General features: G+C 37.3%; 2 protein-coding genes across 4 annotated transcripts in view; both read right to left on the minus strand.

The window, feature by feature from the left end:
- LOC120155225 (protein FIZZY-RELATED 2-like) overlaps positions 1-7,705 on the minus strand; it is a 34,939-nt gene extending 27,234 nt beyond the window's left edge. For all 3 annotated transcript variants that reach the window (XR_005518953.1, XR_005518952.1, XM_039166801.1), the window contains exons 1-2: positions 7,089-7,705; positions 6,778-7,005 (exon numbers count right to left, since the gene is read on the minus strand). Coding sequence is in view for 1 of the 3 variants with exons in the window: in XM_039166801.1 (XP_039022732.1) it covers positions 6,778-7,005; positions 7,089-7,595 (735 nt within the window). In the remaining 2 variants the exon portion in view is untranslated. The remainder of the gene's footprint in view (positions 1-6,777; positions 7,006-7,088) is intronic.
- A 2,836-nt stretch (positions 7,706-10,541) lies between these two features.
- Positions 10,542-10,934, minus strand: LOC120155278. Its single transcript, XM_039166849.1, has one exon. The coding sequence runs from the start codon at positions 10,932-10,934 to the stop codon at positions 10,542-10,544; it is 393 nt and encodes a 130-aa protein (XP_039022780.1).
- Between the last annotated feature and the right edge of the window lie 3,623 nt (positions 10,935-14,557).

The following is a 14,557-nucleotide window of genomic DNA, read 5'->3' on the forward strand; positions in this document are numbered from 1 at the left end:
ATATCTTTAACTATAGACAAGAACAACGGAGTTCTTGATCCATTCCACAGCCACAGCGCTATCGGATTCTAAAATAAGTCTACGATTCACCGACATCCCCGATTCCAAGAAAAGCAACAACCCTCTCTTAATTACCAACAGTTATGTCAGAATAGGAGGGCTAAAACCAACTCTCTCAGAGAACGATTCCAACACCACACCTTTCTCATCTCTAAGCAACCCTCTGATGCCACCTTTCAACCACATTCTATCCATAGCACCATCCATGTCCACTTTAACAAAACCGATTGGAGGCAGAGACCAACTCACCAAATTTGAAGGGATCTTATCAGGATTCAAAACACGATCAGCTAATGAAGGATCCCCACTAGACTATCAAAAGAAATCGGCACTTTTGGAAATTTTGAGGTAAACCATGCTGCTACTCTATACCTCGAGAGAAAGGATAACAATGCAAAATCCAACTTTACTTTGTTAAATACGATCTCATTCCTCATCTTCCAAATTGACCACAAAATTGCTCCTGGTATGAACCCCAAATGGTTGATCGAGACACAAGATCAAACCAACCGGAAATCAGTGTTGCAAGACACTCATGAATAGCAAAAGAGATCTCCCAAAGCCGCAAGAAGCTCACTCATAAACCCCAAGACACTTTACACGAAACGAACAAATGAAAAATAGTTTCTTGAGCCAACCCGCAAAACGGACAAGATGGATCTTTAATCCCTTGCACCCCACATTTAATTAAATCCACTTTGACTGTTACCTTCTTATGCACCACCTGCCAGACAAAAGATTCAACCCGAGGAGGAGCCGCACCAGACCACACATGTCTTGACCACAAAAAACTGTTATCCGAATTGTCGAGAAGGATTCTAAGATAAGATTTAACTAAGAAACGACCATCACCTTCTCCTAACCACACAAAGTTGTCATCAATCATAGGCGAAGGATTAAAATTATACAACAATGAAATAAGTTTATCTCATTGCAACATCTCCCAATCGGCAAGATTTCTTCTCATTGGAATGTCCCAAAAACAACCTGAGGAGTTTAATTTCCTGAAATCAGCAATCTTCCCCTCCTTGTTAATCGAAAGAGTGAACAACCTTGGAAAACGCTCTTTCAATGGAACTCCATCAAGTCAAGCGTCATGCCAAAACAAAATTGAATCCCCATTGCCCACCTTCATTTTAAAATTATTCCGCAAACAAACTCCAAATTCACCATTCGAACAACAATTTTTAACAACCCCTTCCATATCCAAGATGCTTTGTAAGAGGCCGAATTTTCCAACCTCATTGAATTAGGATCAATTTTGTTATTGCAACAAATAATCCTTTTCCACCAAGTTTTCTCATTAGCAAATTTTCATGTCCATTTTCCCAATAACGCTCTGTTCATAAGTTCTAAATTTGAAACCCCAAGCCCTCCCAAAGCCTTAGGGTTACAAACGATAGACTAGTTAACCCAATGAATTCTGCTTTTGGAAACCAAATCCCCCCAAAGAAATTTTGCCATAATTTTCAATACACAACTTGGCATTCTAAAAATTGACATGAAATATGTTGGCAGGGAACAAAGAACCGATTTTATCAACACAACTCTATCAGCAATAAACAAAGAAGCTGCCTTCCACCCAACCAATTTCTTGTAAAATTTTTGAATAACCGGGTCCCATAATGATGGTGAATTTTCTTCATCCAAGAGGTAACCCCAAATAATCTGTTGGGAAGGAACCCACTATGCACCCTATTATAGCAGCCCACTCACTAAGGACCCCTTCATTCACGCTGCTTTTGGATAAATTAATTTGCAAACTAGACATCATCTCAAAGATCAAAAACACCTTACTCACATTCTTCAACTCCCCGATCGAAGCATTGCAAAAGATTAATAGATCGTCTGCAAATTGGAGGTGAGTGAGCTTAAAGGAATTACCCAAACTTCAAATCTTAAATCCTCTAAACAAGACTAAAGACACATCCTTCGACAACATCAACCAAATTAAAAAGAAGAGAAAGAGAGCAACCCTGTCGAAGACCCCTCACAATCCAAAACTCATTCGAAGGAGAACCATTCACTAAAACCGAAATTGAAGCCGTGGGCAAACACATTTTCATCCAAGATCTCCACCTTTGCCCAATCCCCATACTATCCATGATTTTCAGCAATATACTTCAATTAATTGAGTCATACGCTTTCTTGAAGTCAACCTTGAATGCTATTCCTTCGAGGCCTTTCCTTTTCCAACAATCAATCCCCTTGTTCGCAATAAACGAACAGTCCATAATATGCCTCCCCGGAATGAAGGCGAATTGGGAAGGGCTAACAACCGAATCCATACATTTTCGTAATCTCCTAGATAATACCTTCGACAAAATCTTATAAAGCCCTCCGACAAGGCTAATCAATCTAAAATCCTCAATACTTTCCGAACTTGTCTTTTTCGGAACAAGGGTAATGAAAGAGTGGTTTACTCCTTTATCCCATCTTTTTCCCATATAAAGGTCACTGAAAAAACTCAAGATTTCCACTTTTAAATTTGGCCAAAACTTTTTGAAGAATCCCATTGTCAATCCATCCGGCCCCGGAGCCTTGTTACTATCTGAGGACGATATTGCATCTCAAACTTCTTCCTCCGAAAATGGTCTCTCCAAGAACAAATTTTGCTCCATTGAAATCTTGGAGAAATTGAAATCCAATGCCTCTACCTCAAATGTAGGATTCCTATTGTAAGCTTCTTTGAAAAAATTTGCAATGCTTGATTTAATAACTTCAGGATCCATCGTTAATTGACCACCCACTTTCAACGCTTTAATGGCATTCACCCTTCCTCTGTTTGCAGCACACGTATGAAAAAATCTAGTGTTATGATCGCCCTCTAAACACCATCTCACTCATGATTTTTGCTTCCAAACCAGCTCCTCTTTTTATTCAGATCCCAAAGCTTTTTTCTAGCCATACCCAAAGACTCCATAGATAAAGAAGAGGACCCCTGCTGCATTTCAATTTCCGTGTCATGAATATGTTTTTCCAGCTCCAATATGGACATTTTCATATTGATAAGACTGGCATTAGACCACTTTTTGATTGCCGCTTTAGAGAAATTTAGAACACTGGAAATCCCTTTTCTCATGCTTCTCATCCTTGCTTTTTGAAATTCCTCTACCATTTTCTCTTTAAAACCTTCCTCCTCTAATAAATAATTAAACAATCTAAATGGCTTCAGGCCCCAATCCAACCCTTTACTTTCCATAATAATTGCATTATGATCGGATAAAGATCTCAGGAGCAGACTTTGATTTAGCATCGGAAACACTGATAAGAAATTCATATCTACTAGAAACATGTCCCAATCTAACAAAAGTAGGAATTTACCTGTTGTTACACCAAGTGAAGTTATCACCCGACAAAGGAAGATCATTTGTCCTATGCACGAACTCGTTAAAAACTCTCATCTAGAATATGTCCTGCTTTCTCTCTATTTTCTCCTCTTGTGATAGGTATGCATTAAAATCACCTCCCAAAAAAATGGGACAATCCAGTTGTAGCACAAAAGACAACAACGCCTCGAAGAATGATTCTTTCTCCGAATCCACTGATAGCCTATACACATTAATAAACCAACATTTAACAGACAATTCTTTTAAGTTACCTTTAAATGTAATAAACCTCTCCTGAGCACATTCGGTTTCCACCTCCAGCTTGCTTTCGTCCCATAATGTTAACAAGCCCCCTGTTGATTCAACCGCAAGAGACGCCACATATCCTCTCAACAAATTCCCTCCTAATCTCGTTAGTAAGGAATAACTGACAGCCTCCCCCCTTTGATTCTTGGATAAACGTCAACACTGGTTTCTTCCCTATAATAAAATTCCTCATACCCCTTCCCTTGCCTTTTCTCTTCTCCCCAAACCCGTCACATTCCAAGATAAAATACTTAAACTTGACATAGGAAATAAGAAAATAACATGACAACCACAGGAGATCAATTCTCAGTCCCCTTCCTCATTTCCTCTATCACAAAATTCGCCTTTTTCATAAAGGCTTTTTTACCTCCTCGGAAGGTTACATCCATCACATTGCTAACTTCCCAACTTGCCCAGACTTCTTCATCCACATCCGGACACTGTCTTGGAGACTTAGAACGATCATGCTTTTCCTCTCTCGAAAATCCCCTTCCTCTGCTTCTGCTATAGACTCTAATAAATGATTTGCACCCAGTTCTACCCATTGACACACTCCTTCTTAAGGTGCGACCACAATTTGAAGAAAGATCCTTCCTCTAAGAACAAGAAGAAATTGAATCTTCGCCCACTCTAATATTATTATTTTGAGGACCGCCTGAACCCTTATATGATTACCATTACTACTTAGAGAATCCAAAGAACTGGATCTCCTATGAGACTCACGTTGAAAATGTCCACCTTTGCTTGTTCCTGGATCAGCCTGCATATTCTCCACGTTCTCCCTACAAGAATTGAACCTATCTGACCCGCTATTAATTCCCCTTGCCAACCCATAATCCACTTCATTAATCCACGACAGAATCTGCTGCATAAGAACTACACAATTAACCTACCTCTCTTCATCAATCCCCACCGAATTAATTAGCCTCGTATCAGTTGCAGCATTAACTCCAGGAACGAGAGCCTCTATGGCACCTGTCGAAATCTCTTGAAGCCATGTATCCACTCTTTCTAGGGACACCATTCCTGCCTCTTGGATTTCCCGATCCCTCAAGACCCCTCCATCATCGGACTAGTTCTCCGATGATCCGCCTCCCATTCATCTAAAAGCTCTCCATCACTCTCTCCATTCGATAACTCAGGAAAACCATCAATCGATATCTCTACTTTAATCTTTATCACATACAACCTACTGTTAGTGTTGATGGAGATCGATTCCGGGAAATCAAAAGGACTAGCAGCCTTAACAACCTTCTGGGCTACTCTGCAGTCCAACTTTAGCAGTGTTTCCATCTTGATCTCCACAAACTCCCCCCCACCTTGAAGCCAGACTGGAGAAAAAGGCTTCATTCCAATAATTAAGAGGTACTTTAATTAACGACACTTCACAAAACGCCAAAAGAACACCCTCATCCGAGGAAACTGGCCTCAACCAATCGAACCATAAATTTAACTCTAAAGCTTTTTCTTTCAAAGCTTTCACTTTCACTTCTTCCGACAGGAAAGTGACTAAACAAGAATTCCTAGCGTACCCCCAGCTTGCCACTTTTGCATTTATACCATCACTGTGCAGAGCTTTCTAAATTAGTTCCATATCATACGATTGTTTATGAATGCCAGTCAGCGACCTCTTCAACCAACATCGCTCATCCACAGGGATAAAGACATAGTAGGGATTCTTCAAAGCAACTCCGCCACTCGTCAAACTATTGCGAGTCCCTACTGGTAACCTCTTCTTTCCCACCAGTTTATCGCGATAAGAGCTCCCATCATGAAACTTTTTAAACACCGTACCTTTACCTTCAAGACTCTTTGTTTGAGTTTCAATCCTCTGCTTAGCCCCTTCAGCTTCTGAACTAATCAGCTTCTTCCCTCTTGCCAACCTCTGATACTTCGCCTCCCTGATCGAAACTCTCTTCCCATCAATCATCGCATTATCGACCTTTGCTACTGCTTGCAAAAGATCCTCCTGACTCTCAAAGTGGACAAATGCAAAAGTTGAATCTCTGTACTTCGGTCTCTTGTTGACAATGGAAATAAATACCTTAACAACCTTGCCATGAAGCTTGAACCGTTCCCACAACACTCTCCTACTGATTGTTTTACTCAGATTATCAACAAAAACAGACCAAGGAACTCCAGTGGGGAGAGAATCTTGAATTGACTTTTCGCTTGCCATATGAGTTTCAATCAGAACAGGAAGCCGACGATGACAGGCAAGATTCACAACACCAGACCTAAATTTTCAAATTTTCAAGTAACAAAATACTTTGAAGCAATTAAAGAATGTATTTTCCTTGCATAAGGAAGTTAAGATGAGCTTTCAATGTGGTAATAAAATAGATGAAAGTTTCAGTCCCAAATTATCAGAAGACATCTCGCACTACACAGAAATCCTGCAAATTTGTACATATCTTTAAAAGGTACCCATGCTTGCATCTGACAAGACCATTAAACAGTTTTTAAGTTTCTCTCTTGAATCCATAAACCATGGATAGAAGCTTTCACTTTTGGATCATGCCTAATCTGACCTTTGAAGAAGATTCCGACCAAATTTGAGGCCTTTTCTCTACTTATTTCTCCCGATAGTTAACTACAATCTTAAAGTTCTCTGAGCTACATCATAAAGTCCAGCTATTATTTTTGGTTTGCAATTTGGACATCATGCGATAGCTTGATAATCCCGTAACCGAAAACACCATATAATAGCATAAGCAAATTCAAGAACAATTCCATAGAAAAATAAATATTAGGAATTTCCAGCTAAATCAAATGAATGATGATAAATATTACTCTTATAGCTCCAGATTGTTTTAACAAATCAACAATACTTTTCTATGGAAGGCAAAGCTTTCAAACTTTGCATGCATTCTGCCACCCCTGTTTGTGAAACAACTTTGAAAACATTACTGCACTTGTTAAGAACTAGTGCTTTCGAGTTCTGATCACATAATTAAATTATCTAACCATGACAGCCTAAAAGTAACACAGCAAAATCAGAAAGCAAGCATACACACATAGATAAACTACACAAGTTGGAAACATAACGGTTCTTATCATCAAAATACTAATAAAGTTAAACCTGAACTTTTCCGTTGCTAGTCCCAACCGCAAGATGAGTTCCACGTTGAGCCCAACCAACTGAACACACACTATCATCGATCCCCAAATCACACAACTTGGTAACCTTACTACTACAAGCATTCCACAAATAAACACAGTTCCCCAACCCCACAGCCAACACATTATTTGATGACCAATCCACCAAATTCAAATAGAAATCATCTTGTAATGCAGGTGCATCCAAAACCTAAAAAACAGAAGAACAAACATTAACTCCTAAAAAAACGGAAATCAACCAAATTTACCGTGAAAACCATAAAAAATGTTAACCTTGTAAGGTGACCTGGGAACTTTCCTGGAAGCCTTAACTGGGCTATGGCTAATTCCGGGAACCGATTCATCAAGTCCGAAAGGTGAAAGCGAATGTAATGGCCGTTTAGTTTCTGTTTTGAATCGGAAAATATTACGGCAAGCCGGAGGTCCCAATGGATCTTTCTTGTCTGGTGTATCGGGCCCAAAAAGCGCAGAACGTAAAAGGCTGTGATAAGTACCAGAGCCATCTTCTTTTCCTTCAGCTGAAGTCGGTGAATTTGAGATGTCAAAAAGGGCAAAATTGGATCCCGATCTACTGGGAATGAACCTATCTGAATAAATTGTGCGCGACGGAGAGCTGTTGTAGTTGTAGTTCAGCAGACGGTTGATGTGCATTGTCCGAGAAGACCGAGACGGACCGTTTTCGAGATGGAGGGAAGAGTCGGACATTCTCGACGGGAGGTTGAGATGGGGAGTTGCCGGAGATGATTGGTTACGTTGATTACTCAACGCCGGGTCGTCCATCGATAAATAATTGTGTTTTGAGGGGATGATTACAATCGGACAAACCCTAAAAAGAGAATAATTGAGAGGTTGAAGACGAGTTATTGCTTGGGGGCAGCTTTTCTTTGTCGTTTAGATTCTTTTTTCTGGCGACGAAAAATCGTTGGATGTTCCTATATTTTTTTGCGCGAAAGGAAGGAATCTACTACGGACCAATCCATATTTATCTATGATGAACCTGAGTCGGTTTATTAATCTTAATTTTTTAATAAGTTACCATTTATAAGATACGGAAAAAATAATAATTATTAGCAAGTTAATATATCATGTAGACATGTTCAAATACCAAAATTCATATAAATATGATATTTCAAATTAATTTATAGAAATTATATTAATTCATATAAATTGTCATATAAATATGATATTTCAAATCAATTCTATTTTAATCTAATATTATTTTTAGGAATGAACACGGTACTTGTATTTAACGTAGGGTGAAAGATTTTCTTTTTGAAATTTATTTTTGAGTTTGATTGAGATTTAGAAAGGTAAGTTCGTTTGTGATAAAAAATTATTAACTTGAAAAAACAACGTAATTAACTCTTATATATAATTAAGAATAATTGCAATATCATATTTTTTTTATATTTTCAATTAAATCTCTATTTTACCTAATAAAAATAAGAACTATATGTATACATATTAGGTTAGATCAAGTGTATTTTTTTACACAAAAAATAAAATCGAATCAAAAGTCGAGTAAAACATCCTTAAATTTGAGACCAGATGATGGAAGGAAGAGTATAATACCTAGACCAAATTCAAATCGACTAAAAACTCAATCCAATTCATATATGTCCCTAATTATTTCACTATTAGATAAAAATACCTCCAAATCTTAAGTGAAAATAAATATTTTAAAAAATATTCTTAAACTAAAATAAATTAAATAAATGTAACTATTAAATTTACAAAATATTTAATAAATTATTATTTGGTACATTATCATTGAATGATGTTTCATAAATAATATTCATATATCATATATCTCGTTATTTTATATTTTAATTTATTTAAAGATATTTAAGATCCCCTTGCTAATTATTTTTATTAATAATACGTTTAAATAATAATTTATATATATATATATATATATATATATATATATATATATATATATTCATCTTTTCAAGTGAGAATTTCGACAGCGTTCGGTTAATGCGTTTCACTTTCCCGGTAACTGGTAACTGGTAACAGTCAGTACTGAAAGAAAGGAAAGGATTTAGTGCGGCCGAAAGCAGAACTGAACCGTTACACTCGAATCTGCTGCCTGCTAATAATTGGGCCAGCCGATTGGAAAGTGGCCCAACTCATTTTATTCATTCTCTTTCTCCCCCTCTTCTTCTTTTGCCAACAGCCTGGACCTTCAAATTTGAAGTTTTATTATTTCAAAACTAATCACATTTATGTGGAAATTTTAACTAAAAAGTACGTCTAATTCTGTTTATAAAATAATTAAAAATAAAAATTAATATTCAAAATAAAATAAATGTTAAATCCTTAAACAACATTCAATATTCGATTTCTAATATTATAAATAGAATAAATTAATTTGATTTATTAGTCTTCCTAATGATGATATAATGATATGACCATGGCTAGACCTAAAATCCTAGAAAACTCTTGGGTTCAAAGCTTGGAAGGGGTGGTGCAGCAAGAATATCATGGTAGATTTGGTTAACGAGTGGAAGAACGCTGAATGAAGTGATTAAAGACATAATACATTATAATTTTTCTTAATTATTATAATTCTTGTATATCTTACAGATGTAATTGTTTGAATTTAAAATATTTAGAAAGAATAACACTCCCTTTAACACATCTTGAGAGGAGTGGTGCAACAAGATCATGGCAGATTTAATTAATGAGAGGAAGAATGTCGATTGAAGTGATTAAAGATACAATACATTATAATTTTTCTTAGTTATTGATAATTTATATACACTTCGCAGATGCAATTACTCAAATTTAAATTTTTTGAGAAGAACAATATTGACTTTAATTACTAAAACCGCTTGCGATATCTTACTATAAAGTAATAATTGCCCGTTTCTCTATTGAATCATTGTATTTCTTAATTTACTCCTTCCTTTCAAGGGTCTTTGGCTGATTAAAGTCATCTATGTGGGGATGGGTAATATGATTACAGGGTATATGTATGGTTTTAGTCCCTCTATTATATTTAAATATGTTCACAAGGGCAGATCATTTTATCCCCACTTTTGTAAGGTTATTAATAGACCCGATAAACAGTTTTGCCCCTGCAAATAAACAATAACATGATCAAGGATAGATTGAGAGGAGTTGATTGCCCTCTAAAAGTTTTAAAATCTCAGATAATATAGATTTTTTAATATTTTATTGATAATTTGTTTTTCCTTTAAAATTATATAAATATATCTCTTATACTTTTATAAATTTGTATTAAAACTACCCGCTCTTCTTTGTTCCCAATGGTTAGGTGCCTATAAAGTAAATACAACTTTAAGCATTCGGTTAAGATGTTGTGTTTTTAGTTGAACATGGTTGACATGTGACCCACTATGTGACGGAATACCAGAAAAAAGAGACTAAATTAAAGTAATGTGACTAAATACAAATTTTTATAAAATAAAGAGAATAAAATCATAATAAGGTCAACGTTGAAGGGTCAATGGACACTTGGGTTTTCTTTCTGTTCGCAATCATTTTTTCAGAATATTCAAATCCCACGCTCATGGCTTTTTGACTGATGCAAAACCAGAAAGAAAGAAACCGAATAGCCCTTTGAATATGTCTGAACAAACCAGCTAGGTCGTTTTCTGGAAACTTATGGATAAAGAACATAAGAATATTTTGGTTGGAATTGTTTTCTATGTCAAAAACAAACAGAACTAATCTTACAGAAAGAATAATGATGAGATTTCAAGAAGCAAAAGGTGTGTAGTCATGTTCGATTGTAGGCGTTGTTCGAGTACCGGATGCTATTGGAGCTCTCGTATGTCCAACCATGGAAACCTGGAGAGCTTCTTCTTCATACGCTCTCCTCTCCAACTCATCCATTCTCGCTTTCTTCTTTACCTTAACAAGCATTGTCACCAAAAGCAAGCCCAAGAGGAAAGCACCCAATGCAGCTCCGATCGAGCTTCCGACAGCCAATTTCCATCTGCTAATCTTCTTCTGCCTCACCGGCATAGGTGGCGGTAACTCAACGACCAAACCGAAATGCCCATGCCTTGTCGCAACACAAACATCGGGTGACACTTGGTTTCTCAATGTCACTTTACCATCCCCTTCAAAACTAGCACACAATGCCATGATTCCTCTCGTGTTTGATGCCTTTGTAATGTTGCTGAAGTTAATTTTGATCGGATTTTCCCCTGCAAGAATTCTGACCTCAAAAGTGTTGAAAATTGGCACACCAAATTGCATCAATTGTCAACATTATGGGTGGCAATTTGGTGGCATTAATAGGGTGACAAAATTGGTCAAATTTGACAACCAAATTATTGAAAATTTTGGATGGTAAAACTATGCAATTAGTCATTATAATTTAGGGTATTTACAAATTAGTCCTTAAAGCTTCAACTATAAATACCCTAGCTCATTTAGCTTCAAAACCATCCCAAAGCATTCTAGCTTTCTTCCAATACTAGAGAGATTTTAGAGAGTTTCTTGAGAGTTGTTTTCTCCTTTTTATCTAGAGAGAATTATCATTGTTTTCTCCTTGGTAGATCGAGAAAGGTTGTAATTCCTATTTTCTCATAGTGAAATTCTTCTACCGTTGCCCGTGGTTTTTACCTTATATTTTTAGGGGTTTTCCACGTAAATTTTGTGTCTCTTTTATCTTCATTTTTATTTTCTCAAATTATCAGTTGCGATTTTGCTCTATCCGATAGCCGTCTTCCGCAACAATTAGTATCCGAGCCAGATTTGAGTGTGTAATATCTGCTTATTGTATTTGTAGTTGCCACCAAAAGGTGGATCCTCCAACATAAGAAAATAAGAAGGTATTACCCATTCTTTGAGGTTCTAAAGAACTATTCACGATAGTGAAATAGTGGGAGCTATCAATAATAGAAGCTATGACAATGAAATTTGATATTGAAAAAATTCAATGGGAGAAATTTCTCATTGTGGAAATTGAAGATGAAGGTCATCCTGAGGAAATACGGTTGTCTAGCAAGTATCAGTGAAAGGCCAGTGGATTTCACAGATAACAACAAATGGATCGAAATGGACGGGAATGCTATGGCAAACTTTCATCTAGCATTAGCAGATGAAGTATTGTCAAGCATCGAGGAGAATAAGACAGCTAAGGAGATATAAGACCATCTCACCAAATTGTACGAGGCCACATCGCTACACAATAAAATTTTCCTTAAGAGAAAATTGTACACTCTCCGTATGCCAGAATCTACTTCAGTGACGGGGCACTTAAATACACTGAATACTTTATTTTCTCAACTTACATCCTTAAGTTGTAAAATAGGAGAACAATAACGTGTTGAACTTCTACTTCAAAGTCTACCGGATTCGTATGATCAACTCATCATCAACTTGACAAACATTAATGTCACTAGTCTAGTCTTTGATGATGTTGCAGCTGCTGTTCTACAAGAAGAAAATCAGCGCAAGAACAAGGAAGACAGACAAGTAAATCTGCAACAAGCAGAAGCGTTGACAACGATGACAACGATGAGAGGGAGATCAACAGAACGTGGCCAAAGCAGCAGTCACAAACATGGTAGATCGAAGTCGAGGAGCAAGAAGAATTTAAAGTGTTACAACTGTGGAAAGAATGGTCATTTGAAGAAGGATTGTTGAAGTCTAAATAAAAACTCCAATCCACAAGGCAATACCGCAAACACTTCAGATGATGGAGATGCTCTTTGCTGTGAAGCGTCAACCACCGTGGAAGGAAGAAAACGATTTGCAGATATATGGCTCATTGATTCGGGAGCAACATATCACATGACCTCAAGAAGAGAATGGTTCCATCATTATGAACCTGTCTCAGGAGGATCTGTTTATAGTTGCAATGATCATGCCTTAGAGATCGTTGGCGTGGGAACTATCAAATTGAAGATGTATGACAGAATAATTAAAGTTGTTCGAGATGTGCGGCACGTGAAAGGCCTGAAGAAAAATTTATTATCTACGGATTGTTGGATAATAATGCAAGCAAGATTGAAACACGAAAGGAATCATGAAAGTGTTCCGTGGAGCACTTGTGGTACTGAAAGGCGAAAAAATAGCTGCAAACTTGTACATGCTGAAGGGAGAGACTTTGGTAGAAGCAGAAGCCTCTGTTGCCTCATGTAGTTCAGATTCGGCAATGCTATGGCATTAGAAACTTGGACACATGTCAGAACAAGGAATTAAATTCCTTGTGGAGCAAAAGCTACTTCCAGGCTTAACAAAGGTATCACTTCCTTTGTGTGAGCATTGCATAACAAGTAAGCAGCACCGGTTGAAATTCAACACATCAAATTCTAGAGGTAAAAGTGTTCTAGAATTGGTTCACTCTGACGTATGGCAAGCACCAGTAACGTCCCTAGGTGGAGCAAAATACTTTGTCTCATTTATTGATGACTACTCCAGGAGATGTTGGGTGCACCCTATTAAGAAGAAGTCAGACGTGTTTTCAACTTTAAAAAACTTCAAAGCGCGGGTGGAACTTGATTCTGGAAATAAGATCAAGTGTTTCAGAACAGATAATGGAGGAGAATACATAAGCGAAGAATTTGATGACTTTTGCAAGAAAGAAGGCATCAAAAGACACTTCACAGTGGCGAACACTCCTCAACAAAATGGAGTGGCAGAGCGGATGAACAGAACCTTGTTAGAAAGAACAAGAGCAATGTTGAGGGACGCAGGCCTAGAAAAATCATTCTGGGCAGAAGCAGTCAATACCGCCTGTTATTTGGTGAATCGAGCTCCATCAATTGCAATAGAGCTGAAGACACCAATGGAGATGTGGACTGGTAAACCAGTTGATTATTCAAACCTCCATGTATTTGGAAATATTATGTACGTGATGTACAACGCCCAAGAAATTTCAAAGCTGGATCCAAAATCCAGGAAATGCAAATTCTTGGGGTATGCTGATGGAGTAAAGAGGTATCTCTTGTGGGATCCCACTGCTCGCAAAGTGATCATTAGCAGGGATATTATCTTTGTAGAAGATAAACTACAAAGAAAAGAAGACGATGATATCGCTGAAAAGTCAGAGACTACTCAGATACATGTGGAAAAAGAGTTTGAAGAAGGAGATTCTTCTGAAGCAGAACCAGCACATGATGAACAAGAACCAGAGAGTTCTGAAGCTCCAACAACTCGTCAATCAGATCATGTGAGAAGACGTCCCAATTAGAACTCAGATTATGTTATAGAAGGTAACATTGCATACTGCCTTTTAACAGAGGACAGTGAGCCATCAACATACCAGGAGGCAATAAACAGCTCAGATGCTTCACTGTGGATGATGGCGATGCAAGAAGAAATCGAAGCCCTTCATAAAAATAATACATGAGACCTTGTGCCACTACCACAAGGAAGGAAGCCAATTGGTAACAAATGGGTTTTCAAAATCAAACGAAATGGTGATGATCAAGTGGAGAGGTATCGTGCAAGACTGGTGGTCAAAGGATATGCTCAGAAAGAAGGTATTGATTTCAATGAAATTTTTTCTCCTGTGGTTCGACTAACAACAGTTCGAGTAGTCTTGGCAATGTGTGCTACATTGAATTTACATTTGGAACAGCTAAATGTTAAAACAGCTTTTCTTTATGAAAATCATGAAGAATAGATTTATATGCTCCAGCCTGAAGGTTTTGAAGAAGACGAAAAGAATAACTTGGTTTGCAGGTTGAACAAATCTCTGTACGGTCTAAAGCAGGCACCGAGGTGTTGGTATAAGAGATTTGATTCCTTCATTA

The sequence above is a fragment of the Hibiscus syriacus genome, unplaced genomic scaffold (assembly GCF_006381635.1).
Source record: "Hibiscus syriacus cultivar Baekdansim isolate YM2019G1 unplaced genomic scaffold, ASM638163v2 tig00111166_pilon, whole genome shotgun sequence".
NCBI classification, from domain to species: Eukaryota; Viridiplantae; Streptophyta; class Magnoliopsida; order Malvales; family Malvaceae; genus Hibiscus; species Hibiscus syriacus.